Genomic DNA, 27,313 nt, shown 5'->3' with positions numbered 1-27,313 from the left:
TCTTGCTGTTCTCGTGTATCCATAGTAGGCCCTACATGAGACTTATCATGTAGTAACTGCATATTCTATATACCTGTATTTCAATGGCAGAAAGGAAGTTGTTTGGGTCCTTCAGCATGCTTTGTCATCGTATGTTATCACGTATCCAGACGTATTCTTAGGTAAATTTCTTTTTATCTCCTCTTTTGTTTGACTGTATTTCTTCCAAACATGCGCTCAAATTGCATCCATTACGCTTTAATACAAGTATTTACAACTGGTATCATAGTACTTGTAATTAAAGGACATTGATATTATTTTGTCCTTTTTGTCCCCGCCGAACGAGTTCGAGCAGGGGACTATGAAACGGGCTCCGTACGTGTGTGTGTCTGTGCGTCCGTGCGTCCGTGCGTCCGTCCGTCCGTCCGTGCGTCCGTCCGTGTGTGCGTCCGTGTGTGATCAAAATGTTCAATTTGCTACTTCTCTGTCATTTATGAGCCAATTTTGATTCTGTTTGCTTTATATGATAGCACTACATGGGAACTTTAAAACTTCTACACAGAATTTCAGTTGTGACCTTTGACCTTGACCTTTGACCTATATTGTACATTTTGCTACAAAATGCTACTCCTTCGCCATTTCTAACCCGATTTCGATTCCGTTTGCTTTATGTGATGGCACTAGGTGAGGGCTTCAAAATTTCTACACAGAATTTTGACCTTTGACTTCTTTGACCTTTGACCTTGATTTTTGACCTATATTGTACATTTTGCTACAAAATGCTACTCCTTCGCCATTTCTAACCCGATTTCAATTCCGTTTGCTTTATATGATGGCACTAGTTGAGGGCTTCAAAATTTCTACACAGAATTTTGACCTTTGACTTCTTTGACCTTTGACCTTGATTTTTGACCTATATTGTGCATTTTGCTACAAAATGCTACTCCTTCGCCATTTGTAACCCGATTTCGATTCCGTTTGCTTTATGTGATAGCACTAGGTGAGGGCTTCAAAACTTCTACACAGAATTTTGACCTTTGTCTTCTTTGACCTTTGACCTTGATTTTGTACCTATATTGTACATTGGCTACAAAATGCTACTCCTTCGCCATTTCTAACCCAATTTCGATTCCATTTGCTTTATGTGATGGCACTAGGTGAGGGCTTCAAAACTTCTACACAGAATTTTGACCTTTGACTTCTTTGACCTTTGACCTTGATTTTTTACCCATATTGCACATTTTGTTACAAAATGCTACTTCCGGCGGGGACATATATTACGCACCGCGTAATTTCTACTTTTCCTTGTTGAATATTGTTATGATAATCTAATATCTCCTCCAATTTCCTGAATTTCCTGAAGTTTACATGTGTGCGTGCCTGTGTGTGTGTTTGTTTGCATATCCTTTATATTTCTCGAAAAGTTACGAAAGTTACTAGTATATTCCCTAGTGTATAAGTGACGGGAAAGGTCATTAGATATTGGTGGTGACTTTATTACAGGATATACCTTTGCAGAATGCTTGCCCAGTTAGGTAGTCTTCCCTTCTAGACGTATTGCTTCGCTTCGATCGTTGTAGGGTCTACGTTTATATCATTTTGTATGAATGCTGTGCTCCTTGGGGTTAGGTATTCCGTTAACAAATATAACCTGATACCTTGTATGATTATAGCACATAAACTAAAGTAATCACATCAAAACCGAATAAAACGCGTCAAATCAAATACAGTGTAATTGTCAGAAGAAGAACGTGTGCCGATGTCTCTCTCTATACCTGGTGGCCGAGTTCGTGGGCGATGACGAAGGTGAGGGCCTGCAGACTCTCCGTGGGGGTCTCGCGCTCGTCGTAGAGCATGAAATCCTCGCGATACGTCAATAACCCCCAGTTCTCCATCCCCGCTGGGATGAGTTCCGGTAGAGCAATCATATCTGCTTCCGGGTCGCAGTAAGTGAGACAAAGAAAGAGAGGGGGAGGGGGGTGGGGAAGGAGGGGAGAGAGAGAGTAGCTGTCTGTTTTGTTTTTATCAAAGGAAACCTTCGGATGATTTTCAGACTTTTACATTTGAACAACTATAAATTAGTTTTACCTGGTACCGAGTTTCAGAAGTCATAGTGATTGGGTTGAGGAATAAGAATGTTTTAAAAATTTACAAGTTGCAATGAACAATTAAGGATGATGACATGGCAGCCTCACCATAAGAATGCAAGAGTAGGGGCTCAAGGAAGCAGAACAAAAGAAGACGGCATACATACATTCTACACAGGTGAACTTGTTAAGCAAGTGGTATTGTAATGGAATTACACCGCTACATTTCTGAAATATGTGAGTCTCCTGTGTCATCAACACTACTTAGTGTAATTTGATTAAGATTTTTCGGAGTATTGTTTTTCTGCTCGAGGACCACAATAAATTTCACAAATCTATACAAAGAGCTGTCGATTTATGGACTACATGATGTGAAATTATAAAAATCGTCTGGAATGTCCCTTTAAAGCTCTCTCTGTGCCACTGAGTCGAATGTGTACAAATTCCACATACACACCTATGGAGAGGTAATTAATGTGGAACGCAGAGCGTAAAGGGTGAATCAGAATGTAATCATCGGAACATGCTTGTGGTAAGATTAACAAAAAACGGTAATATGAATCTTAAGTATATAGTGACATTATGAATATGGAATTTATCTAAACTACCAAATAAAGCAAAATGCGTTATGAATATCATAACCATTATCTATTGTTTTCTACAGCAACTAGAGCAAAATATGTTTTTGTTTGTTAGATCTATGTAGTGTGTTATGCATTTGCTGGGTTTTTTTTAACAATTGTTATTTGTGATGCTATCGGGAATCCTATTTTCTTTGCTCATTTTTCCACTGATAAATAATATCTATTTCTGGTAAGTTTTTTTCTGTTCGCGAATTGTTATTTGTGTATATCTATTGTATGTATATACGCTGATGGAAGGCACATTTCCATGTCTAGGCCTATATTTGTGGACAATAAAACATTCAGTTCCATCAAATTCGATAAATATATAGCTGAACATGTTCAGCATGGCTACAGGTAAGCACTAAATAGTCGATGCTTGTTTACGTCGATGTATATAGGGCAACTTGTTAATCAGTAGTGTAGCAATATAAAGTGTAGTGACAGGATACTCTTAGGATATTGATATAAAGTGTGCCCTCCACTGTCCAATGCAGTTAATAACGTGATTCCATTGAATAATGTTCTATGGATGTTATTATCTTTGGCTTATGTATTATTTTCATCTGAAATTATCTCTATATCTACTGAATCAATCACAGCTGAGCTCTCTGTTTATAAGCAACACCTTCATTCAATGCCACTCTTCAACTACATTAGTTCACTGACATTCATGATAGTTATACACCAACAAAGTACTGAAATTTTCATATTATAAGGACCTTTCTGTAAAATTAACTTACAGGTGAAAGCATCATCGTTATTTGAAAATCAAATCTAAAATGGAAAAAAATAAACCAAAAACATGTTTTTTTTTTCTTTCTCACCTAATTTAGGCAGAGGATACTGAAAGCCGCTGAAGTCTTCCAGTACGTTAAAGAGTTGTACGCCGACGTCTAGGGCGAAGTTGGTTTGCGCGATCACGTCCGGTCTCGACCACACTCTAAACTATAAGAGTTACATGGATGTAGAAATAAACAAGTATCAAATAGATACATAAACACACAAATACATGAATAAATAATGAATGTAGAAAATGTAAACCAGCATACCAAATAATTGCATTTTTGAAGGACCTTGCGTGTTGTATTACAGAAAAGCACAAATATCAAGTATATAAAAATTACACACACACACACACGCGCGCACGCACACACATACACACACACACACACACACACACACACGCACGCACATGAAGAACAAAAAACGACAATTCCCTTTTGACACAGATATTGGCACTTTATGAAGGTTATACAACATAGAATCCGATGAGTTTACTTGTCTTTAACGGGCATCAAGGAATTTCGTGCGCTCAATTCAGCTGCTCTAGTAATCGTGAAATGGTAGTGTACGAGAATCATTGAAAAAATGTCAGTGTGATACGCATGGTCTGCAAGTCTGCCCATAAGGGCATTGGCCACTATTGGGCAGAACAAAATACAATGTTGAAAATGTTATTCGTTTTGCATCCGACATTCAGCGATGCATGAAAGGACGGTAATTATACCGGGGGTTTTCCGTTTGATTGAATTGATTCGAATGGGGACGAATTCGTTTTACATTCGATTTTCTTTTAATATACTTTGTAATTCTGAAAATGTCACCGCGCATCGATCCCATGCTCTGGCCGTTAAGGAGTTGTCGTTTTTATTTCTTTATTATTCTTTTTATTTCTTTATTTTATTTATCTCCTTTTTTTTTCTTCTTTTTTTTCTTCTTTTTTTTTTTTTTCTTTTTTTTTTTTTTTTTTTTGGGGGGGGGGGGGTGTTTCTTTCCATGGTCGCTCATACAACGCTCACAGAGGGTTATGTGTTTTAATGGAGGAAGACATTGCTGCACATTGCCGAAGCTACAACCGAACGTTTCTACTTTCTGCAACCTATGCACTTGTTCGGTGTTTGTGTGACATTTTTATTTCATTTTTTTTTTCAAATGACTTTATGTGTCGCTCCTCTTTAAACCCATGCAGTTGACTTTAAATTTTTGGTTTGTTGATATAACGATGGCCTATTCCTATATGTTTTTACAAAAGTACTGAAAGCAGAACAGACAATTTTACAAAAAGAAATCAACGCAAAAACGTTTACACTCAATGAAATTTTACAATTTCTTATTTACCTCCTTTAATATGATTCTGTAACTTTTAAAAAATGCATATTGGAAGAGGTCTCTGACGTGATCGCTTTATCTTTAGATATCTTGGAACAGAGGTTACTACTCAACCTCCAACCCCATTCCCGCAACAACAAAATAAATAGATAAAAAAGGCAACATAATTATAGTCGACGTAAACAAATATTCCTGAAATGCAGTCATATAGGAGAGTTCTTGTCAACTTCAACCAATTGGTGACACTGGTCTTTTAAATTCATCATTTAATATAGCCTTCCAACATGTGTCCAATATTCTTTTTTTCTTATCGGGAAAAACTGCCATCGGTTTTATCTTTCTTTTCATATAACCTCAACATTGATTTACAGCCTGCATGCACGAGGCGCAACAAAACTTGAAAGAATAAGATGCAATACAGCTTTATATCTGCATGTGTATAAGATGCTAATCATGTTAACAACAGTAAAAGACTTGCAGTAAACATTCCATGAATAAAATGTCGACACAGATTCGCGTATACTATGTCTAATACCTTCACTCTGTCGCGCACAGTGACTTCTTGGTGTCGGAACTTGCACACAACGAAGGCGACCAGGTAGGTGGACATCACAGGCGTCGTGCGAAACGACGTCGTCGTCCATCCATCGTCGTCCCTTGTCGGACTCGTCGACGGGTCCATGTTCGAGAGCGCGATGTAGGCTGACGGATGGACGATGCTGACGGTGAAGTTGGCTTTGAACGCCGGCTCGTCGAAACAGGGAAAGACGAGACGGGCGTTGATCGGCGACAAGAAAGAGGCGACGATGTCTCTTAGAAATTAAGGAGACAATTAAGAGGAGCAAAAAATATTTAGATATTATTTTACTTCATCAGATAATGTCATCAGCTTTTGGCGCGTATAAGCTGTGTTTTGTTTCTATTCCGTATGACATGTGTACTCTAAGAATCTATCCATATAAATATTATAATCTGTGAAAGATGAAATAGGAGCAATCTTCTACACAAGGAATAAAAGCAAATGAAAATCTGTAAATTCTGTAATCTACAATACTAAACATTTGGCCAGTGAAATGCGGAGCCACCTGGGATATAATTATATCAGAAGTATGTGGCCCTTACAATATTATCAAATGCCATCCAATATGATTCAAGGAACATGAATATATTCATAATTGCACTCGACTGTTGCAAAAATTCCGATCACATGAAGTCGTGCGTAATAAAATCCAAATATATCTATGCGATACATTTCATCTGTCATACATTTTCTTTCACAATAAATATAGACATACTAGAGAGAAATGGGTGACATGTTGTCACCATACATCTCCCTCGATACCTTAAATCAATTTCGTGAACCAAATGTATCACACTTTGCATCTGTATGAATTCATCGATAAAATTGGAGGTGAATGATGATCGTTCATGGAGTGACTTGATTGAGCGTTGTAGGATTGGTTGGTCTTTTCTTCTTCGTCTTCTTCTTCTTCGCTCATCATGAATTATTTCAGGTCGGTCAAGTTGCTTGACCACATGGGGAAAAGATTGTCTCGAAATATGCCATCTGCCGAACCTTGCACCTGGACTATGAGAAACAGCTGTACAGAATGCCGTGTTCAATTTTGATATTTCTGTTCGTTCAGCGGTATATACATCAAAGCCGTTAGAAACCCAATTCAAACGGGTGTTGTCATTTTAAAGGTTTCATAAAACTAGTTTTGGACAAACAAATGGAACAATATTTAAAAAAATGTGATAAAGAGACTCCTATATATCTAAATGGAGGGAAGCGGAGTAAAAGATAGGAAGAGAGGGAAGAGAAAATGATAGAGGGAAAATGAGAAAGTAAGAAAGGGGATAAGGGAGAGAAAAGAAATCTGTTTGAGAGTTCATTGTACTTGGCATGTGCTATATTCGAAGGTATAGTGGTCTCATTGTAAAACATCACGGGCGTGTCTAACATACTTGGTCTCATTTCAACTCCAGATGTTAGACTCATTCGTCATTGGTCACGATAAAATGTTGACTTTGAAAAACATATCAGACTTTTTTTTCTACTCGGTTTACGTCAACCGGAACCAACCGGGAGTCGAAGTATTCTCTTACACTATACCTAGAAGCGATTTTCCCCCATTTTTTTTACACCTGTTTCCTTGCATGCCAGCGGCTGTCTTCGCACTATAGTTTTCATAAGGCTTGTAAGATAGAAACACGGATACTCTCAACAACTTTCTTTATGAATGCTGGACACTCATAACACTCGTTCTCGTCTCGAAACATTCGTCGGAAATGATTTCACGACGATATGAATGCTACGTTGATACACGTCGCCGTTTTATGCCCTCGATTCATGTAACTTTGACACCGTCGATGTGAATCAGTACAATGTGAGAGTATTCAGTTTTCAGAGATGATTTTCTCGACCAAGGTTTGTTGTGACGACTTAGCTTGCTTAACTTTAGAGGGAAATTCCAGACCATTTATATAGTTTTATATCATGTATTACGTTGATTGTGACATGTATAGAATTGTGAAATCTAGACTGTCTTCCTGGGAGTGGAGAAACCAATACTTAAAAAAAAAATCAAAACATTTTTCACCGAACGAGGATGATGACGTAGGAGGCTTACATATTCCAGTAATGCAGCAATTTAATTCCATAACAATACCACTTGTTTAACAAGTTCACCTGTGGATAATTTTTACGTGATTTCTTCTTTCGTTCTTCCTACCATGAGCACCCAATCCTGCATTCTAATATGAAGCTGCGGTAATCATCCTTGTTAAACATGTTAAATGTGATTTGTTATACATTTTGAAAACATTCTTATTCTTATTCAAATTCATCCAATTCTTATTTTTTGTCCTTATCCCAGTCACTGTAAGTTCTGGAACACTGTACCAAGTATAAACAATTTATAGATGTTCAAATGCAAAAGTCTTAAAATAAACCCAAGGTCTCTCATTGGTGGACGAGATAGAATGTACGTGCTTTGAACACGATACATTAACGCTCTCTATACCAAATTCCCACTGCTATTTAGATAAAGCTATCAGGCCATGATACTTCACGTCGTCTGAGATTGAAATAAGGTTCGTTCTAGTCCGACAATGAATAAAGAAAGTGCATACTAGCAAACCGTCGGATAACTAAAACCTTGTTCCGCTTCGAATTAACGAATCCTCGGAATTTTTTTTTTTTCATTTTCAGATTAATGACTTTTCGTTATGATGAGCCTTGTTTCACTTTGGGTATCATCGAATAAGGAGCTGTAACAGTTGTTATTAGTTTAGATATTGTTGCATTCTACTAAATTTACAATACTATAAGTACCCTCGTTTATTAGTTAGAACTCGTGAAGTCTTAATGGATGTTTACATACATCTACTCTTTTCCTTGTTTGAATCAAGATTGATTTAAATCTTCAAAATCAGATTTTCACAGCTGCTGGTGCGATCGTCAATACTGAAAACAACGGTAATATACACGTTTGTGTTGTGCACTTATATTATATCAACATTTCCTACTAAGAGATTAATGCTCTAAACGCATTAACTGTTGGTGAATGTCGAACATAGAGCGATAGATGTCTCCACAGTTTTGGGGGAGCAGTCTATATAGTGAGTACATCATAGGTGAAGCGAGTGAGGAAACATCAAACCAAGTTTCAGTGTTAAGAGTGTGTTTGTCTTCGCGTCTGACCCCCCCCCCCCCCCTTCCCCCCTTTAACGCTACGGACAATTAATAACAGCGCAAACTTCGAGCAGAAATCAGTAAGCATATTCGAAGGTTAATAAAACAATATTCTCCACAAACTTTTGATTTTTGATATGACTGGCCATTTAATCATAATTCCATCGCTTCTGGCTCTGCACTCGGATATCATATCTCTTTGTTGTTGTTGTTGTTTTTAATATATATTCTTCTGGTACTAACCTGGGCAAGACTCTAATAAGATTGCTTTGGCGGTAGCCACGAGAAATTGGAAACGGATACCAGGCGATTAGTCAGTTAACCCATTGAGTTCTTACGAAAGTTCGTGCTGGAATATCATTTTGTCATTATTAGATTGGCACATCTTAGTATCGCTGCCTATCTTTTATGGGAATGAAAAGATAAATTCGTACAATAATTACATTAATGACATCTGCAAAAATCAGAGATAAATTTGTGAATTTGCCAATCAAAGAGCAAAACAAGAAATTTAGATTTTTCAACAACGTGTTGCCGGTCTACGAATCAGCTATGTATTTAGACATCAAGAGGCCTGTGAAATTCTGCAAACGAAAAGAGAGATACAAACAGCAAAAATAATTGATTGAAATCAATAGAAGAGACTTTTGACTCTATAATTTGAAGAACTAGTAATGAAAAGCAAGTATATAGCAATGATGAGTTACTGCATCGGACCACAGAAATTTGGTTTCTGGGAATCGATGACTTAAACTGGAAAGAGTCTCTTATAACGGGGTATATATCCCAATGCACCATCTTTCTTTATAAGCGCTACTCGTCGTTGGCTACAAACAAAACCGCAAATTTTATAGGCTGGAAAAGCATGCTGGGGTTTTTTTTCGAGTTAATCCGGAGGCAACGTAGTGATAGGAAGTAAGAACTGTAATAAAAAGAAAAGGTAAAGATACTAATAATAATGATGATTATACTTTTGGAAGAAGAAAAAAATATGACCAAGGGAAAATATCCAGGGTTGACCAAAGTGGACAGACGAGCAAACAGACAGACTTCATACAGACAGAACACCAGGGGGTGTTTTTATGTACATTGTATATACAATCTAATTCACACATGGATTGTGTTTTGGTGTGCTTTTTAAAAGCATGAGGCGAATAAAGGGTCTTGACTTAGACATTGATGTTTTATGTTTCGATTTGGCTTATCTAATGTAGGCTACACAGCTTATCCACATGCAGAAGTGAGAAACCCATTGCATTGTTAGAAAGAAAATCACATTAAGCTCCTGACCCGCAAAAAGTCGTTATCTATTACGGCGATTTACTTTTTACATTAAAGCAAAATATTTCGCGATGCATCACGGTTTTAGAGAGTATCATGAGAATGTGTGTGTGTGTGTGTGTGTGTGTGTGTGTGTGTGTGTGTGTGTGTGAGTGTGTGTGATAAAAGTATTAGAATATCTTTTTAATGAATTCCCTGGCAATGATGGTTGTAAATACAGACTTTGGATTTTTTTTTTTTACATTGTGGTCAGTTTTACGACAGATCAGGACAGATGACATAGGGTACATGCAGGTAATATGAGACTATTAAGCTCATTTGCATAATTGGCATGAAGATGCATACAGAGAAACCCATCAAACTTTGTTTTTGGGAATTAGCAACTATTCATCCTTCCTTTTATATAGCATTTGCACCAATCAAATATTTTTCTTGACAGTTAATATGCAAATTATGACATTATCGCAGAAGTCTCATATTACCTGCATGTGCAGGTAATATGAGACTGTGCATGGTAGACATTGTGTCAATGTTAAAATGACAATCTTATGTCTTAAATTCATGAATTTTTTTCTATTGGTGTTGTTTGACTATTTCATTTTAAGAGATATCATATGAATATTATCTAAAACTGAGACAAATAACACAATTTTAAGCCAAAAATTGATTTTAAGCATGAAACGCCATTTTCCGTGTGTTTGTACACAAATCTCAGAAATTCTCAAATTTGACGCCGACATGAGATTTCATTACCGACATGAGATTATTACGTAAAGGTCTTTTACTTTTATTTTTACAAAATATGTATCAAATGTTGCACAAAAGTTCAGAGAAAAAAAGATAATCCTGATGGGCCTTTTATTATATTTCATTATTCTTTTTTCTTTTTTTTTTGCAACTGAGCTAGGCCTGGCCTAGCTCTGTTGCAAAAACAAAATTGATAAAAAATAAAAACTGCGGAAATATCACACAAAACGTTGAGACCCCAGTCTTTTATGGTTAAAACTATGAAAATTGTGAATTCAAATATTTGAAGTAATCGTGTACAGTATCTAACACATATAAAATAACACTAAAACTGAAGATTATAGCGCACCAAATCAATTGTGGCATTAATTTGGAAGCACCCTATCTAAAGTACACAAATATTAATTTACATACATGTTCATATAGCTGTGTGTTGTACTTTGTGATACATTTTTTATATACTTTGAATATAAAAAACTGTCAGAGAAGAAAATGAGGTATTTTGATGTTGGCTTCTATCTAATTAGGCAAGACAATTGAAATCAGAGATGTCAATAAAACCTGTCCGCCATATTGACGTCTCATATTACCTGCAGCTTGTTGGGTCTTGTTGGTCCCCTTTGAAGCCATATAACACATATTTAGTACAGTACATAGATCAAAACACACTTTCTTTGGTTAAACCAATCAATGAGCTTACGTAAAATGCAAAGAATTGATTTCAAACACAATAACTTTACTTACACCAGTGTAATTGGTGAAATGTCAAATCTTATATCAAGGCTAAAAAATGCTGTAATTTCCACATATCTTTTCAGTATTTGGTGATATTCTCACCAAACTTTCAGTCAGCGAGCAGGAAAATCATCAAGAACTAAGCAGAGTGATGATATAAAACTATAAATGGCGCTATATGCATTTTGGAAGTGGTTCAGGTGGAGTAATAAGGGTTTTTGAGTCACGCGTGCCATATTACCTGCAGTCTCATATTACCTGCATGTACCCTAGTTGAAGAATTGAATGAAACATACAATAAATGACGGTAACAAACAGCACGAGGCTATAACACTTATAAATTAGCGAAAGAAGGAAAATTGCCACAATATACACTCTAATTATTCGTGTGACACAATCGTTACACCTTTCAGACCAGGTGAGCACCTTGAAAGGTGCAATATACGGGTGCAACTTTCCACCGTTCAGACTAATGAGCACCTTTACAGGTGCAACTTTGCATCTTTAAAGGTGCTCACTTGTCTGAAAGGTGCAAAGTTGCACCCGTAAAGGTGCTACATATATTTCTTAGAGTGTATGTCCAAAAGTACAAGCCAACAACTATTTTATCATGTTGATAGGAAAATATCATCTGAAGTTTAAGCGAGTAGAATGGTATCTGTTTATAATCAAGTAGATTACATTAAATATAGCAATTTGGAGAGGCTGCGATTTTCTAATACTAAAGATAATCATTTTTTTTTTTATTCCATGACTTTAGGAATAATGGTTATATAATTGTGGTTACAACTGATTTGGAAAAAGGTCTTCGAGTCTGTAGATCATAAGTTTTATGTTTTTGCTTTGGTATTTCACTTTGTTCTTATATATATGTCGCAACGAAATTAATGGGGTCACTGGACTTGGTATTTTAGCACAGAGAGAGGAGTACATTATGAGCGAGATCATTTGTCACTTTCACTGAATTCATATTGCCTATACAAATTTTAGCACATGCAGTGAAATATAAGACGCCGTTCGTAAGGGTTTTAGATTTGGAGTGCATGAATAGAGACAGGTAAGATCATAGAATTTTTTCTTTAAAAAATGTGAATTTTACATAATATTTCCACAGTATTATTTTAAAATCTTGTAAGCATGGGAAGATTTTGTAGAAACATGAAAGGAGAATTTGCAAACACATTCATATTTGATACCAGTAAAATATGTTTAACAGATAACAATTTTCGACATTACTTTATTTCAAAAAGGAATCTATTCAGTGGAGCAGCATGATGGAAAGTGAAATCTTCAGCGGAAGACGAGAGGATTTCAAAAATGAATAACGTCTGCTCCATTTCAAAATGTGGATATTGTAACCTTTGACATGGAATTCGATATTTAAGAATAATAAGGTAATTTGAGATATATTTATTTAAGCAACATTAACGTACCTTCTGTTAACAATCTACAAGACCTCTACAATTTGCGGATAAAAGATGGTCAACGCAGTTCAATTATAGCGATGAAGAAATTAGAGAAATGTACGCATAAGACATAATATTATGTGCAACTCTCTATTAGAGTAAAAACAGAGAATGACACTATAAGTTCTTACACTGTGTCATTTAGGCCTACACCCGGTCCATCAAAGTACAACTTTAACAACTTGTTTGTCGGCAAAAACAAAACAAATTATGCTCCTTTAACAAAAAGCAACTACAAAAGGAGACTTCTTCACGTTTATTTCTGTGATGTAATAAAGTAAACAGTAAATGATCATGATGAAATCAAAAATTGGATTGGACAGACATATTTGTTCGACTGCAGCGAAATTCAATTGAAGTAAGTTTATTGATTTTTGTTTAGATGAAAAGTGCTGAATTTCTGAAATATAAGCAGTTTGCCATCTTTTGATAAAAATGAAAACAACTGTATTGAAGTACACTGTATATGAGGATATAAAAGTAATAAACTAACGCAAGTGGAAAATTAGATGAATACTTATTAAGAATTTGAATACCTAAAGTGGGGTAGATTATAGCAATGGAATGTTAAAAGGTTAGATTGGAACTGTTTGGGGTCATGATTCAAACTCTTGGAGAGTAAAAACATCTATATGTCAGGAATTGATATAATTTTTTTTTCAAATCCCTTAAGGCAGTGTAAGGTACTTCTTAGTGTACTTCCGAGGATTGCTTGATTGACAAAAACAGACGAACAACGACAGGGTTATGATTTTCTCATTCAGCTGAGCTGAGTGGCCGACATGAAAGATAACGTTTAATGTTATACGGCGTTAGATAAATTGACCTTATTAATTCCCTTGGTTGTACGCTAGGAAATAAACACATTAACGTGATTTTTGTTTTTATTCATCATGATATGAGTCAGCAGCAGCTTTACACAGAGAGGTTTTCCTTCTAAACCCAACAAATTGAGATACTCCGAGAGGAATAGGAGGTAACCTATGTTGTAATTTCGATGAGAAAGCGACAAAAGCGAATTACATCAAAATAGAGGATGATCAGTGAATTTGCCTTGATGACTTATCTAGCGTGATATCCCTGATTATGTTAATGATAATAAAAATACCTATAAATGTAACAACAAAAAGATAAAAGGTGTCGCCTGTGATGACTGTAAATCGTCATCAGTTTTATCATCATCTATACTGCTGTCTTATTTAGATTTGATGGTTACATCGGTGATATTGCTCTAAGGGCACCTGGGAGCTCTTCTACAGTTAGGGTCATTCGAAAGTTTTATAGGCGCCTATGTACTGCGCATGCGTCATCTCAACTCTTTCGGAAAGTATTCCTTTGATAGCTGCCTAATCACGAGTCCCTGAAAAAATGGGCAAAAAAGTCGGTAATAAGGAAATTAACCTCCTCACGTGCTTCCTTTTTGTTCCAAGGTAGATGTTGGCCCCGTGGATTAATGACATGCCAACAGGCATTTAGTGCCCTGCTGCATCCGTGTTATATCAACTCAAGCGTTTTGTCGCGGGACGGGGTGATAATAGTTGGCCAGCAGTCTCTCTTTCTCTCTCACTCTCTCTCCATATGATATATATATATATATATATATATATATATATATATATTTATTTATTTATTTATTTAATGGTTATACATTATGTCTGTGTGTGTTTGCGTATGTATGTTTGCGTGTGTATACATTTTTATGTCCACGGTTTTAATTACATCCTTTGTTGTAATTTGCGTGAAGAGATCAAATTGTGGCAACACACTTCAGAAGTTACACACACATATACACGCAATTGTGTATACGTGCACGTGTGCGTGTGCGTGTATGTGTGTGTATGTGTGTGTGTGTGTGTGTGTGTTTCTCTAGGTAGACAGCGGATAGCTGAGTAGGTAGATAGATTTACTGGAAGCAGGAAAGAAAATGATATGATGATATAGATTTTTTTTCAAGAGAGGTAGTATTAGCATCATGGTGATAATGACGTTTGTGATAACGGTAACAGTAACAAAAAAAAACAATATAAAAGAGCTAAAAGAGAAAGATCATAAAAATACGTCATTTTCATTCTTGGTTATAACTACACATGGTTTACGTGAACAAATATAACAGACAGATAATATTTTCTGGTGGAAAAGTTTGAATCATTGATGTCATTAATCAATGATGTCATTAATACAAATTAATTCAAAGAGTACTTAAAATGAAATGAATAGGTGTATGAAATTGGTCATATTGGTAGATGGTCATACATGCATACAAGCATACAAACTCGCATACGTATCAACATACACCTTGATTATGCTTAGACACCTAGATGAATAAGGAACGCGACACTGAAAGACCTAGAGTGGAAAAGCTCATATAGTGAAGTTTTCCCAAACTGCAACTCGAGATTTACAAACATTCTGATTCTACAGACGGTGCATCGCCCAATATTCTATTTTCAGCCTAATTCGGAAATTCCTGGAGGCTACTTCATCATTTCCTTTTTGTATTCTCGAGTTTGCAGGAGTGTCACACCGAAACGGGTACATGTTGGAACAACCGGTGTTGCAGGCGGGCAAAGTCTCGTGGGACGGTGTACGATATACCCTCACGGCCTGGGCATTTCACTTTTCATCTTCATCTCATGCATCCTGAATACCATCGCTGACACGAAAAAATGAAGAAAGGCAGGTGGCGCCGAAATGAATGTACAAATATATATATATATATATATATATATATATATATATATATATATGGTAGATATGTTTATATATAATATGGAGAAACAGAGAGAGAATTGGAGATAACAACTGATAATCTCTTTATCTTGTCCTTAAAGGTAAAAAAAAAAGTACGGTGTTATCGCTTTTGTTCCATAGCAAGTTGAGATGGAAATCCACTTTCTGCCCTAGGTCATAGAAAAGTATCAAGGCATTGTAAGGGCGAGATTTCTCCATTTCTTTTTTATCTGAGATAATTTCTAGCATTTATGAGACGCATTGCTCGAATACATTTTACTAAATTGCTTTCGCCTTGGTGGCTTTCTAGTTTTTTGTCTTTGTGTGTGTGCTTACATGTGTTTTGTATGTCATTGTTCGGAATGTGTGTCGGTGTTTGCCATTTGCCTTAGTGCTTGCTATTTTTTACACTCTTTCCATCTATCTATCTATATATCTATCAATCTATCTATCTATCTATCTATCTATCTATCTATCTCACTATCTCTCTCATTCTACTTTGTGTGTGTGTGTTTGGCGACCGAAAATACTCGTTCTGGGATTGCTCTTCCGGTTGTCTACAGATTGTCTGATCCCAAAGGATTCTGACATTTCTAACACCAATTAGAAAGTCGCATCCATCATCAAAACCCATGTTTCCGCCGGCCCATTTAGAACGCCGCCTCGGATCCGAGGGTAGAATCGCCAATTGCAAGCTATACAGCCCATAATGCGACAAGTTATTTGTGTTTTTCGGTAAAGCTCGTAGCCCTAATATGCAAATCTATGTTTCACGCTTTAAGCTTCCAGCTACAAAATAAGAAAGGTTTCCCGAAAACAAATTTCGTTTTATCCCTCAGATAACAAACATTGACAAATAACTGTTCGCATCGCAGGATATGTCAGATATGGTGTAAAATTGCGCATAGGATCAACAGTTATGTCTGTCAAATTCTTTCTATGTATTTGTCGTAGATAACAAAATGATTAACTTTGTTTGATTGTCATCTTCTTGCTGATATCTTCTTGATAGTGATTTTATTTCGTGAATGATATCAATGACGTTCTGAACTTGTGTTGTGTTGGTTTATACAGATTCTAAGAAAACAGTTCAACATGACACGAATTGTGGTAGCTCTCTTTTCGAGAAGGGTCTAATCACTTCAATCATTTCATGTGGATTCAGTAAATGCGGGTTTTAACAAAACGTCTTAAGTAGTTTAAGGGAATTTGGACAAGGAGTTCGAAATTCAGGAATGTTTTTTTTAATTTCTTTTTTTTTTGGGGGGGGGTGAACGGATTGTATGATTTTCAGCAAACTTCACAGATATATTGCACTGATATTTCTGCATTCACTGAATCTACATAAGTTGTTGTTGTTGTGTTGTTGTTGTTGTTTTTGTTTTTTTTTTTGGGGGGGGGGGTGTATTCTCCTTTAACGACAAAATCCCAATACTATGATGAATCACAACGCTGTTAAAGGCCGCCATTTTGTGTCTGATGGATTGTACATAGTGGAACTAAGTCGGTGTTATCGACCTTTGAGGCCATATTCACAAAGGAATGCACTCTCAAGTTTTTGTTCTGTAATGTTCCCCTTTAATTGCCTCTCAGTGGTTCTCTGCCCTGTCAAGGAGGAGCAGGCTATGTTCGGCGTTAATACAATATTCCCTCCAGTTCACTTTGCATCGGTATTCTCATCCGGGTAATGAGGGATGAATCTGCTGACAGCGCGCCACAACCATTCCCGCAAACGACAACAAATTGCGCGATTAGATCTAACCAATGGCGCACATTTCGGGGCGTAATTGACAATTGGCGCCTTATGCCAGCACATCAGTCCGCGTACAGCCGCGACGTCGCCGAGAAGATCATAATTTCGCATGATGACGGTATGCTGGTCCACGTGGCGTTATGCTGTGATGTGTGACTGCTCGTAGAAGTAGGGTAACACTGTCAGGAGCTTCTTGTTCGTTGGTGCTCTTTTAGTGATGTAGAGTGATGGGTTGCCAAACATTATGAGAGCTTTGTAGTCCAGAGCAGTCATTTAATATTTTTCTTCCTTTTTTTTTTTTTTTTTTTTCAGGCGGGGAAAAGCGCAATTTTGTATGCCAGTGTATGTACAGGATACCAGCGCATCGAATTGTGTCATAGGTTATCAGCAAGAACAGCGTGACATTTCCGATACAAGAAGCACAACGATGTTTAGCGTTTAATTCAAGAAATGCGACGATATTCAACGGCTCTGTCATTGTTGTCAATGCAGTGTTTTTATTTTCTGTCTTTCACAGGATTTTCGACTGTCGCTAGACACCAAAATCTTCCCTCAATATCATGAAACGACCTGACGACGGCAACTAGAAAGAAAGAAAGATAGATAGAAAGAAAGAAAGAAAGAAAGAAAGAAAGAAAGAAAGAAAAAAGAAGATAGCCGATGAATTAGCAAGCGCTATACAGAGCGTGCACGTACAGCGAAAGGGTTAAAGATTACTGACTATGCTGGAGGAGGGGGAGGACGTGTCTTTTGGCTATCAATTTAGTGTTTGATTTGTGTTGTTGTTGTTGTTGTTCTTGTTGTTGTTCTTGTTGTTGTTGTTGTTGTTGTTCTTGTTGTTGTTGTTGTCTGGAACCTAGTTGCTGATATAATTTAAACAATGTCACTGTTTTCACAAGAACACTCGTCAAGAAGTACATTATGAAGGAGACATAATCTAACTTTTTTGTGATCATATGCAGATGACATACCAGTACTTTTTTTTTTCAATCATTTCCGCGGCATCAAATCCAAGCCTCCCACGCCCTGCGCACTTTACAAAATTGCATCATGGATATTGTTGCTTCGATGAAGTCTTACTCATTCCTTCTGAATCACAGCAAATGGAAATTTATTCTTCTCGGTTCCAAATCTCATTTGAACAAATTGGACATTGATTCTATTTCCATTGTAGGCAACGATATCCCTTTGTCAACCATATGTCGTAATCTTGGTGTTATGTTTGATTCTCACATATTTGTTTGTTTTATTTTCATATTCTAATCGGTCCGCTATCAACTGCGCAACATTTTGCTTCATCCGCAAGTATTTGACTCGCTCCGGAATTATCATCTTCACGCCTTGATTTTTATGCCTCCGCCACGAAGTGGTGCCGGAGGCATTATGTTTTCGGGTTGTCCGTCCGTCCGTCCGTCCGTCCGTCCGTCCTTCCGTCCGTCCGTCCGTCCGTCCGTCCGTCTTTCCGTCCGTCCGTCCTTCCGTCCGTAATGAATTTTGTGGACAGCGTAACTAAAAAACCTTTTGAGGTATCCTAATGAAACTTGGCATGTATGTGTATTAGGGGGTGAAGTTGTGCCTATCAACTTTTGGGTGCACGTGCTCAAGGTCAAAGGTCAAAAGGTCAAGGTCAAATACGTAAAATTTCACTATTTCCACCATAACTATGCAATGCTTGAAGATACTTTCTTGAAACTTAGTGTATACATGTATTAACCAATTTAGATTCTCTGGTGAAAGTTCGGGGTCATGAGGTCAAAGGTCAAAGGTCAAAAGGTCAAGTAAAAATATTAAAACTTCACTTTTTTCTCCGTATCTTGGAAATTGTTCAAGGTATCTTCATGGAACATAGTACTAGTATACATGTACTGACTGGCAGTGATTATCTAGAGAATTTAGGGTTCATGGGTCAAAGGTCAGGGGTCAAAGGTCAAGGGCAACACTTCGAAATTTTACTATTTCCCTCATATTTATGCAATGCCAGCAGGATTATTATTTTTTTTTACACTTGGTGTATGCATGTATAACCTAATAGAGATTCTCTGGAAACTGTCTTTTTTCTTCTTTTTTTTTTTGTTTGCCTCAAAGGTCAAAAGGTCAAAGATCAAGGAAAAGTGCTGAACTAACTTTTTCCTCCATATCTCAGAAGTGGCTCAAGTTATCTTGAAACTTACTACATATTTATGCATGTTGTGCCTGACAGTGATTATCCTATGAATTTTAGGGTCAAAGGCCAGATGAAAATGGTAACAATGAACTTTTCAATACAGAAATTGCACTTTTTCTCCATACCTTGAAAATTACTCAATGCATTATAAACTTATGAATGGGTCAAAGTCAAGTTAAAGTCCTTAAATCCCCAAATACATGCTCTCCTATTCATCCAATTAAACCTACAAATGTAGGTCAAGGAAGGTGAATATTCAATATATTTGTGACAAACTTGTCATTTCAATATTTTGCCAATTTTGTGAAAATGTAATCACACATAGTCTACATGTACTATAGACCTATTAGGAGAATCATGCATTATGGCGGAGGCATACCAGTCGCCTTAGCGACATTTCTAGTTGGTATTGATCTGCTTTTTATTTCACAAAACTCACAAATTGCCAAATTACAAAAACTACAAACGAAGTTCATTCGCGTCATTGGTTGCCCGCAGAGTAACGTATAAGTTTTTAGAATGCATCTTCTGGTTTATCATGTCAATAAGGGAGCAGCTCCTGACTACAATGCATGTATGTTTCGTCAATCCCAATCCACATGAACTTTTCGATCCTCAACTTCTGGTCTCTTACCGATTAGAATAAAGCTGGACCAACACTGTAGAATTTACTTCCGCGTGAGCTGAAAGACTCTTAAAACACCATACGTTTTTGAGGCGCAATTTAATCTATACTGTTTATCTGTGCGTTTGGAAGACAGACATTCATTTCTTCTTCTTCCTCCTCCTTCTCCTCATCCTCATCATCTTCTTCTTCTTCTTCTTCTTCTTTTATGGTATTTTCAGTCTTTCTGTTTTGGTGTCAAGCGCCTTGAGCAGGATGAAAAAATGGCGCCATAATACAGAAATTGCATGTGGTATTGTCATCATTATTGTTCCTCATGTTTGCCTTAGATGACAAGAAAGCGGGAACAAACTTAACAGCCAATGAGCGTATAGCGCACACACATGCTGTTCATGATGTTTCACTCACCGTAGCCAGCCGTAATTTATAACACGTCGAACGTCTTATGTATCTCCGTATATTATACATCTCCAACAAGAACAATTCTGGCTGTTTTGACCAATATAACTCTAAGGCACTATTTTAGATCATCGTCTTACAAAGTTTCCAAGGTACCTGGGATGGCGCCTCAGGTTACCATTATACAGTCTGCTCATATAGGTACACAAAATTCTTTGAAAGATCATACTTTTTGATACTTCACATCACAGAATGGTGCAAATGTAGGTCAGTGAATAGCGCCCATTGGGCCACTTACAACAGAATAAAATTCACGTCATACAGAATTCGGTATATAATACCAAATATCCGCGCACTCATATGAAGATATTGAAAAAAAAAATGGGGAAAAACATAAAGGAGAAGCACAAGAGAAGAGAAAGATCCTGAGAACGGACTTAGCTGAACACCAGTAATTAACCCAGCTCGGTCTAGCACCTCGGGCTGCAAGAATCATCGCGAGGATCGCTACAACGATTGCTGCCTCGGAACGAGTTGAGGGCTACACGTCCTTACCGAGATGTGTGGCGACCCCTTAACTCTCAAGGGCCAGTCCTTATCTCCTGCGTGATCTCCGATCATGGATGATTATCAAGTAGTGCAGAGGAGGGGAGCAAGGCGAGCATCTCGATGGGGAGGGGGGGGGGGGAGGGGTGCAAGACAAGACAATGGTGGCGTACCCGGTTGGATAAGGGATGAAGGGGGAAATTGAGCGAGTGTTGTGTGGAGACACCTGTTGCTTCAAATGATACTCCCAACTGCGATTTTGTACAGATGCATAGCACCATTGGCCACTACACTGTGTAAGATAGGAATGGTGTGTAAACTTGCGCTCCTCTAATAATCTCTGCGTATAAATCTATGGAGTTTGACTTTGAAACAGTTTTAACTTAAACACAGTAAGTATTTTTTTAATAGCATGTTTTCTCAGATGAAAAGCGCCGAAAACAGATCAACCTATACAATGACACCGAAAAGACAGTGACAGGCGCAGTTACTAAGTCTAAAAAAAACATGATCAATCAGTGTTCGAAATGTATATTTCAAGGTCTAAGGGGCTGAGACTATTAAAGCAACTGACCACATTTACAGCTACTTTTGCCCCTTACTTAAAGAGATCTTGCCAAAGAGAAGAATTATGTTTGGGAAGAAGACGCGCCGGAGAGAAGCAGAAGATCGTAAAAAGAAATCGTAGAGCAGTAGCACTTTAATAATCACTGACACATTGTAGCATATCGCTTTTCAAAATAATTGTCTCTACTATGTCAGCTGATGTGGCATCCTGCGAATCCATCTTGTCATGCCATTGTGGCGCCTTCGGCATGAAACTTCCAGTTTTTGCTTTGTATGCATGTGTGTGTGAGTTCGTTTGTGTGCGCGCGTGTGTGTGTGTGTGCGTGTGTGTGTGTTGTGTTGGGGGTTAAATTTCAATTTCAATTTCAATCTATTTTTCATATGTATTCTCGATGAAAAAAAAATACATCAAATATAAAAAATTAGGTAATAATATATGATATCCAGCTATAGGAGACATAATATTACAAAATGAAATAATGCATGATATCCAGCCGCGAGGCATAATAGAGTATTGCCAACATATAGAACTTTTAGTCGATAGTGGTCGATCTATGAAAGTTGGAAAATTTGCGTAAAGGTATTTCACTTTGTCTCGGAAGATGTTTTTAAAGCAAATTGCACCAGAAAGCCTAAAGTGAACGTCAAGGAAAAAGCGACAACGTTATTTCCTTTTAACTAACGGGATATAAGTGATGAAAAACGCACAAAGTAAATGGTCATATGACCGCCACGCCCATTCAGAAGTGCCCGTGATAGGACACAATCAATGTCACCTTACTTGTTGATATTAAAAGCTCTTACATGGCGCTTTTGATACTCAGTTGCCACATTTTGCTCTAAGACTCTTGGTGCTTATATACCATGCATAACTGCTGTGGTTCAAAGAAAAAGTCTTACTGTGACAAGTTGTATAATCATTATAGTACGTGTTATAGGTAATGAAGCAACGAATCGAGTCATTGATGGCGTTATTAAAAAAAAGATAATGGTGAAAATCATAATTTACACTGATAAAATTGCTGAATCTTCGTGATTATAAAGATGCAAACAGTTATAACTTTATCCACACGCGCCCACGTACGCACGCGAATCCTTAATCATGTAAATCACAAGAGCTAAAGGACGAAATAAAATCTTGAAAAATTCGTTGTAACAATATTTCTCCATGCAATAGTTAAATCTTATCTTTTGCAATATTTGTGAAAATGTAAAAATGACCCAGACACGTCTCCACTCAATAACCACCCCCCCCCCACACACACACGCATATTTGTATATATAGATATCGTATTCGTGTGCGTGTGTGTGTATTGATCTTCGTTTGTTGCCTCGCCAACTCCACCTTTCCAAGCGGTAATGCTGCTTCCCGCCCTATCTCCCTTCCTTTAAAAAAAAAAAAAAAAAAAAAAAAAAAAAAATTGCTGGAGGGGCGGAAATGAGACAAAGCGATGAACATCCCATAAGTGTAAATTAACTTTTAAAATAGATTTTTCAAGCCGTCCGTGGGCAGGTGCCCTTGAGGAAGCTTTGCGACACCATCAAAGATTGTACTCTCTCTCTCTCTCTCTCTCTCTCTCTCTCTCTCTCTTCCTCTTAATAGTATTTCTCTTTCTATACATATATATCTCCCACTGTCTGTCTCCTTCTTTTCTCCTCTCTCTCTCTCTCTCTCTCTCTCTCTATCTATCTATCCATCTCTCTCTCTCTTATATCTCTCATCTTTCTTCCACCCCCCATCTTTATCTACCAACCTGTTTCACTCATACACAAAGTACTTGAACACTTGCCACCATAGGCGTACCCAGGATTTTTTAGAGGGGGGTGTTCAGTGGCGTACCGTGGGTCAAGACATTGGGGGGGGGGCGCACCTCATGGAAGCAATATCAGAATTGCATAACTGTACAATAAAATGCGAGCGAGCGGAGCGAGCGAGCTTGAAAATTTTGACATTTTTCAGTCCCCAAACTGCCGTTTGTAGCTATATATGATAATATATGTATATATAATATATATATATATATTATATATATACATATATATATATTTGCTTTGGAAATTAAGGGGGTTGCACCGGGTGCAACTGCTGGCAGTTGTTGGCAGTAACATCAGGAGAATGACATAACGATTAAATGCGAGCGAGCGAAGCGAGCGAGCTTGAAATTTTTGACATTTTACAGTCCCCAAACTGCCGTTGGCAGCTATATTTTTTCGCTTTAGAAATTAAGGGGAGGGGGCGCACCGGGCGCAACTGCTGGTAATTACTGGCAGCAACATCAGGAGAATTGCATAACGTTTAAATGCGAGCGAGCGAAGCGAGCGAGCTTGAAAATTGTGCCATTTTACAGTCCCAAAACTGCCGTTTGCAGCTATATTTTTTCGCCTTAGAAATTAAGGGGAGGGGGCGCACCGGGCGCAACTGCTGGCAATTACTGACAGCAACATCAGGAGAATTGCATAACGATAAAATGCGAGCGAGCGAAGCGAGCGAGCTTGAAAATTTTGACATTTTACAGTCCCAAAACTGCCGTTTGTAGCTATATTTTTTCGCTTTAGAAATTAAGGGGAGGGGCGCACCGGGCGCAACTGCTGGCAATTACTGACAGCAACATCAGGAGAATTGCATAACGATTAAATGCGAGCGAGCGAAGCGAGCGAGCTTGAAAATTTTGACATTTTACAGTCCCAAAACTGCCGTTTGTAGCTATATTTTTTCGCTTTAGAAATTAAGGGGAGGGGGCGCACCGGGCGCAACTGCTGGCAATTACTGACAGCAACATCAGGAGAATTGCATAACGATTAAAATAATGCGAGCGAGCGAAGCGAGCGAGCTTGAAAATTTTGACATTTTACAGTCCCAAAACTGCCGTTTGTAGCTATATTTTTTCGCTTTAGAAATTAAGGGGAGGGGGCGCACCGGGCGCAACTGCTGGTAATTACTGGCAGCAACATCAGGAGAATTGCATAACGTTTAAATGCGAGCGAGCGAAGCGAGCGAGCTTGAAAATTGTGCCATTTTACAGTCCCAAAACTGCCGTTTGCAGCTATATTTTTTCGCCTTAGAAATTAAGGGGAGGGGGCGCACCGGGCGCAACTGCTGGCAATTACTGACAGCAACATCAGGAGAATTGCATAACGATAAAATGCGAGCGAGCGAAGCGAGCGAGCTTGAAAATTTTGACATTTTACAGTCCCAAAACTGCCGTTTGTAGCTATATTTTTTCGCTTTAGAAATTAAGGGGAGGGGGCGCACCGGGCGCAACTGCTGGCAATTACTGACAGCAACATCAGGAGAATTGCATAACGATTAAATGCGAGCGAGCGAAGCGAGCGAGCTTGAAAATTTTGACATTTTACAGTCCCAAAACTGCCGTTTGTAGCTATATTTTTTCGCTTTAGAAATTAAGGGGAGGGGGCGCACCGGGCGCAACTGCTGGCAATTACTGACAGCAACATCAGGAGAATTGCATAACGATTAAAATAATGCGAGCGAGCGAAGCGAGCGAGCTTGAAAATTTTGACATTTTACAGTCCCCAAACTGCCGTTTGTAGCTATATTTTTTCGCTTTAGAAATTAAGGGGAGGGGGCGCACCAGGCGCAACTGCTGGCAATTACTGACAGCAACATCAGGAGAATTGCATAACGATTAAATGCGAGCGAGCGAAGCGAGCGAGCTTGAAAATTTTGACATTTTACAGTCCCAAAACTGCCGTTTGAGCTATATTTTTTCGCTTTAGAAATTAAGGGGAGGGGGCGCACCGGGCGCAACTGCTGGCAATTACTGACAGCAACATCAGGAGAATTGCATAACGATTAAATGCGAGCGAGCGAAGCGAGCGATCTTGAAAATTTTGACATTTTACAGTCCCCAAACTGCCGTTTGTAGCTTTATTTTTTCGCTTTGGAAATTCGGGGGGGGGGGGGGCGCACCGGGCGCAACTGCTGGTAATTACTGGCAGTAACATCAGGAGAATGGCATATTATAACGGTTAAATGCGAGCGAGCGAAGCGAGCGAGCTTGAAAATTTTGACATTTTACAGTCCCAAAACTGCCGTTTGTAGCTATATTTTTTCGCTTTGGAAATTCGGGGGGGGGGCGCACCGGGCGCAACTGCTGGCAATTACTTGCAGTAACATCAGGAGAATGGCATATAACGGTTAAATGCGAGCGAGCGAAGCGAGCGAACTTGAAATTTTTGACATTTTACAGTCCCAAAACTGCCGTTTGTAGCTATATTTTTTCGCTTTAGAAATTAAGGGGAGGGGGCGCACCAGGCGCAACTGCTGGCAATTACTGACAGCAACATCAGGAGAATTGCATAACGATTAAATGCGAGCGAGCGAAGCGAGCGAGCTTGAAAATTTTGACATTTTACAGTCCCAAAACTGCCGTTTGTAGCTATATTTTTTCGCTTTGGAAATTTAGGGGAGGGGGCGCACCGGGCGCAACTGCTGGCAATTACTGACAGCAACATCAGGAGAATTGCATAACGATTATGCGAGCGAGCGAAGCGAGCGAGCTTGAAAATTTTGACATTTTACAGTCCCAAAACTGCCGTTTGTAGCTATATTTTTTCGCTTTAGAAATTAAGGGGAGGGGGCGCACCGGGCGCAACTGCTGGCAATTACTGACAGCAACATCAGGAGAATTGCATAACGATTAAATGCGAGCGAGCGAAGCGAGCGAGCTTGAAAATTTTGACATTTTACAATCCCCAAACTGCCGTTTGTAGCTATATTTTTTCGCTTTGGAAATTCGGGGGGGGGGGGCGCACCGGGCGCAACTGCTGGCAATTACTTGCAGTAACATCAGGAGAATGGCATATAACGGTTAAATGCGAGCGAGCGAAGCGAGCGAGCTTGAAATTTTTGACATTTTACAGTCCCCAAACTGCCGTTTGTAGCTATATTTTTTCGCTTTAGAAATTAAGGGGAGGGGGCGCAACAGGCGCAACTGCTGGCAATTACTGGCAGCAACATCAGGAGAATTGCATAACGATTAAATGCGAGCGAGCGAAGCGAGCGAGCTTGAAAATTTTGACATTTTACAGTCCCAAAACTGCCGTTTGAGCTATATTTTTTCGCTTTAGAAATTAAGGGGAGGGGGCGCACCGGGCGCAACTGCTGGCAATTACTGACAGCAACATCAGGAGAATTGCATAACGATTAAATGCGAGCGAGCGAAGCGAGCGATCTTGAAAATTTTGACATTTTACAGTCCCAAAACTGCCGTTTGTAGCTTTATTTTTTCGCTTTGGAAATTCGGGGGGGGGGGGGGGGGCGCACCGGGCGCAACTGCTGGTAATTACTGGCAGTAACATCAGGAGAATGGCATATTATAACGGTTAAATGCGAGCGAGCGAAGCGAGCGAGCTTGAAAATTTTGACATTTTACCGTCCAAAAACTGTCGTTTGTAGCTATATTTTTTTCGCATTGGAGGGAGGGGGCACCCGGTGCGCCCCCTGGATCCGCCACTGGTAGTCAAGGGTGTCGGTTAATGTTCATGATTGGGGGAGGTATGACCAGCGAGGGGGCGTCGAAGTGACCAAGCGGGAGAAGGATGTCCAAAATCTGCACTTTATATAGAGCATCCCCTAATTTGTTTGTGTTTGTGAGTGTGTGTGTTTCATATAGATGGAAAAGTTAGGAAATAGCCAAGGTCAAGTCTTATTATTGGCAATGCAAGGCATTTTAATATAGACTAGTATGTAAAGCAACACTGCAAAATCAATGATCAAGCTTTGATAGCAAATGTGTACAACCTATCAAACATTGCGCAACATTGCAGCGACTCTTCTTG

General features: G+C 38.5%; 1 protein-coding gene across 1 annotated transcript in view; it reads right to left on the bottom strand.

The window, feature by feature from the left end:
* Positions 1-27,313, bottom strand: part of LOC139725671 (aminopeptidase N-like) — a 61,838-nt gene that overhangs the window by 12,918 nt on the left and 21,607 nt on the right. The window contains exons 3-5 of the mRNA XM_071636761.1: positions 5,337-5,613; positions 3,517-3,637; positions 1,755-1,909 (exon numbers count right to left, since the gene is read on the bottom strand). Of these exons, the coding sequence (XP_071492862.1) occupies positions 1,755-1,909; positions 3,517-3,637; positions 5,337-5,613 (553 nt within the window). The remainder of the gene's footprint in view (positions 1-1,754; positions 1,910-3,516; positions 3,638-5,336; positions 5,614-27,313) is intronic.

This window comes from Diadema antillarum, unplaced genomic scaffold (genome assembly GCF_040938485.1).
Source record: "Diadema antillarum isolate AM-2024a unplaced genomic scaffold, OU_Dant_1.0 seq00000053_RagTag, whole genome shotgun sequence".
Taxonomy (NCBI): domain Eukaryota; kingdom Metazoa; phylum Echinodermata; class Echinoidea; order Diadematoida; family Diadematidae; genus Diadema; species Diadema antillarum.
The sequence above is the reverse complement of the archived record's forward strand: the minus strand, read 5'-3'. Positions and strand labels throughout refer to the sequence as shown.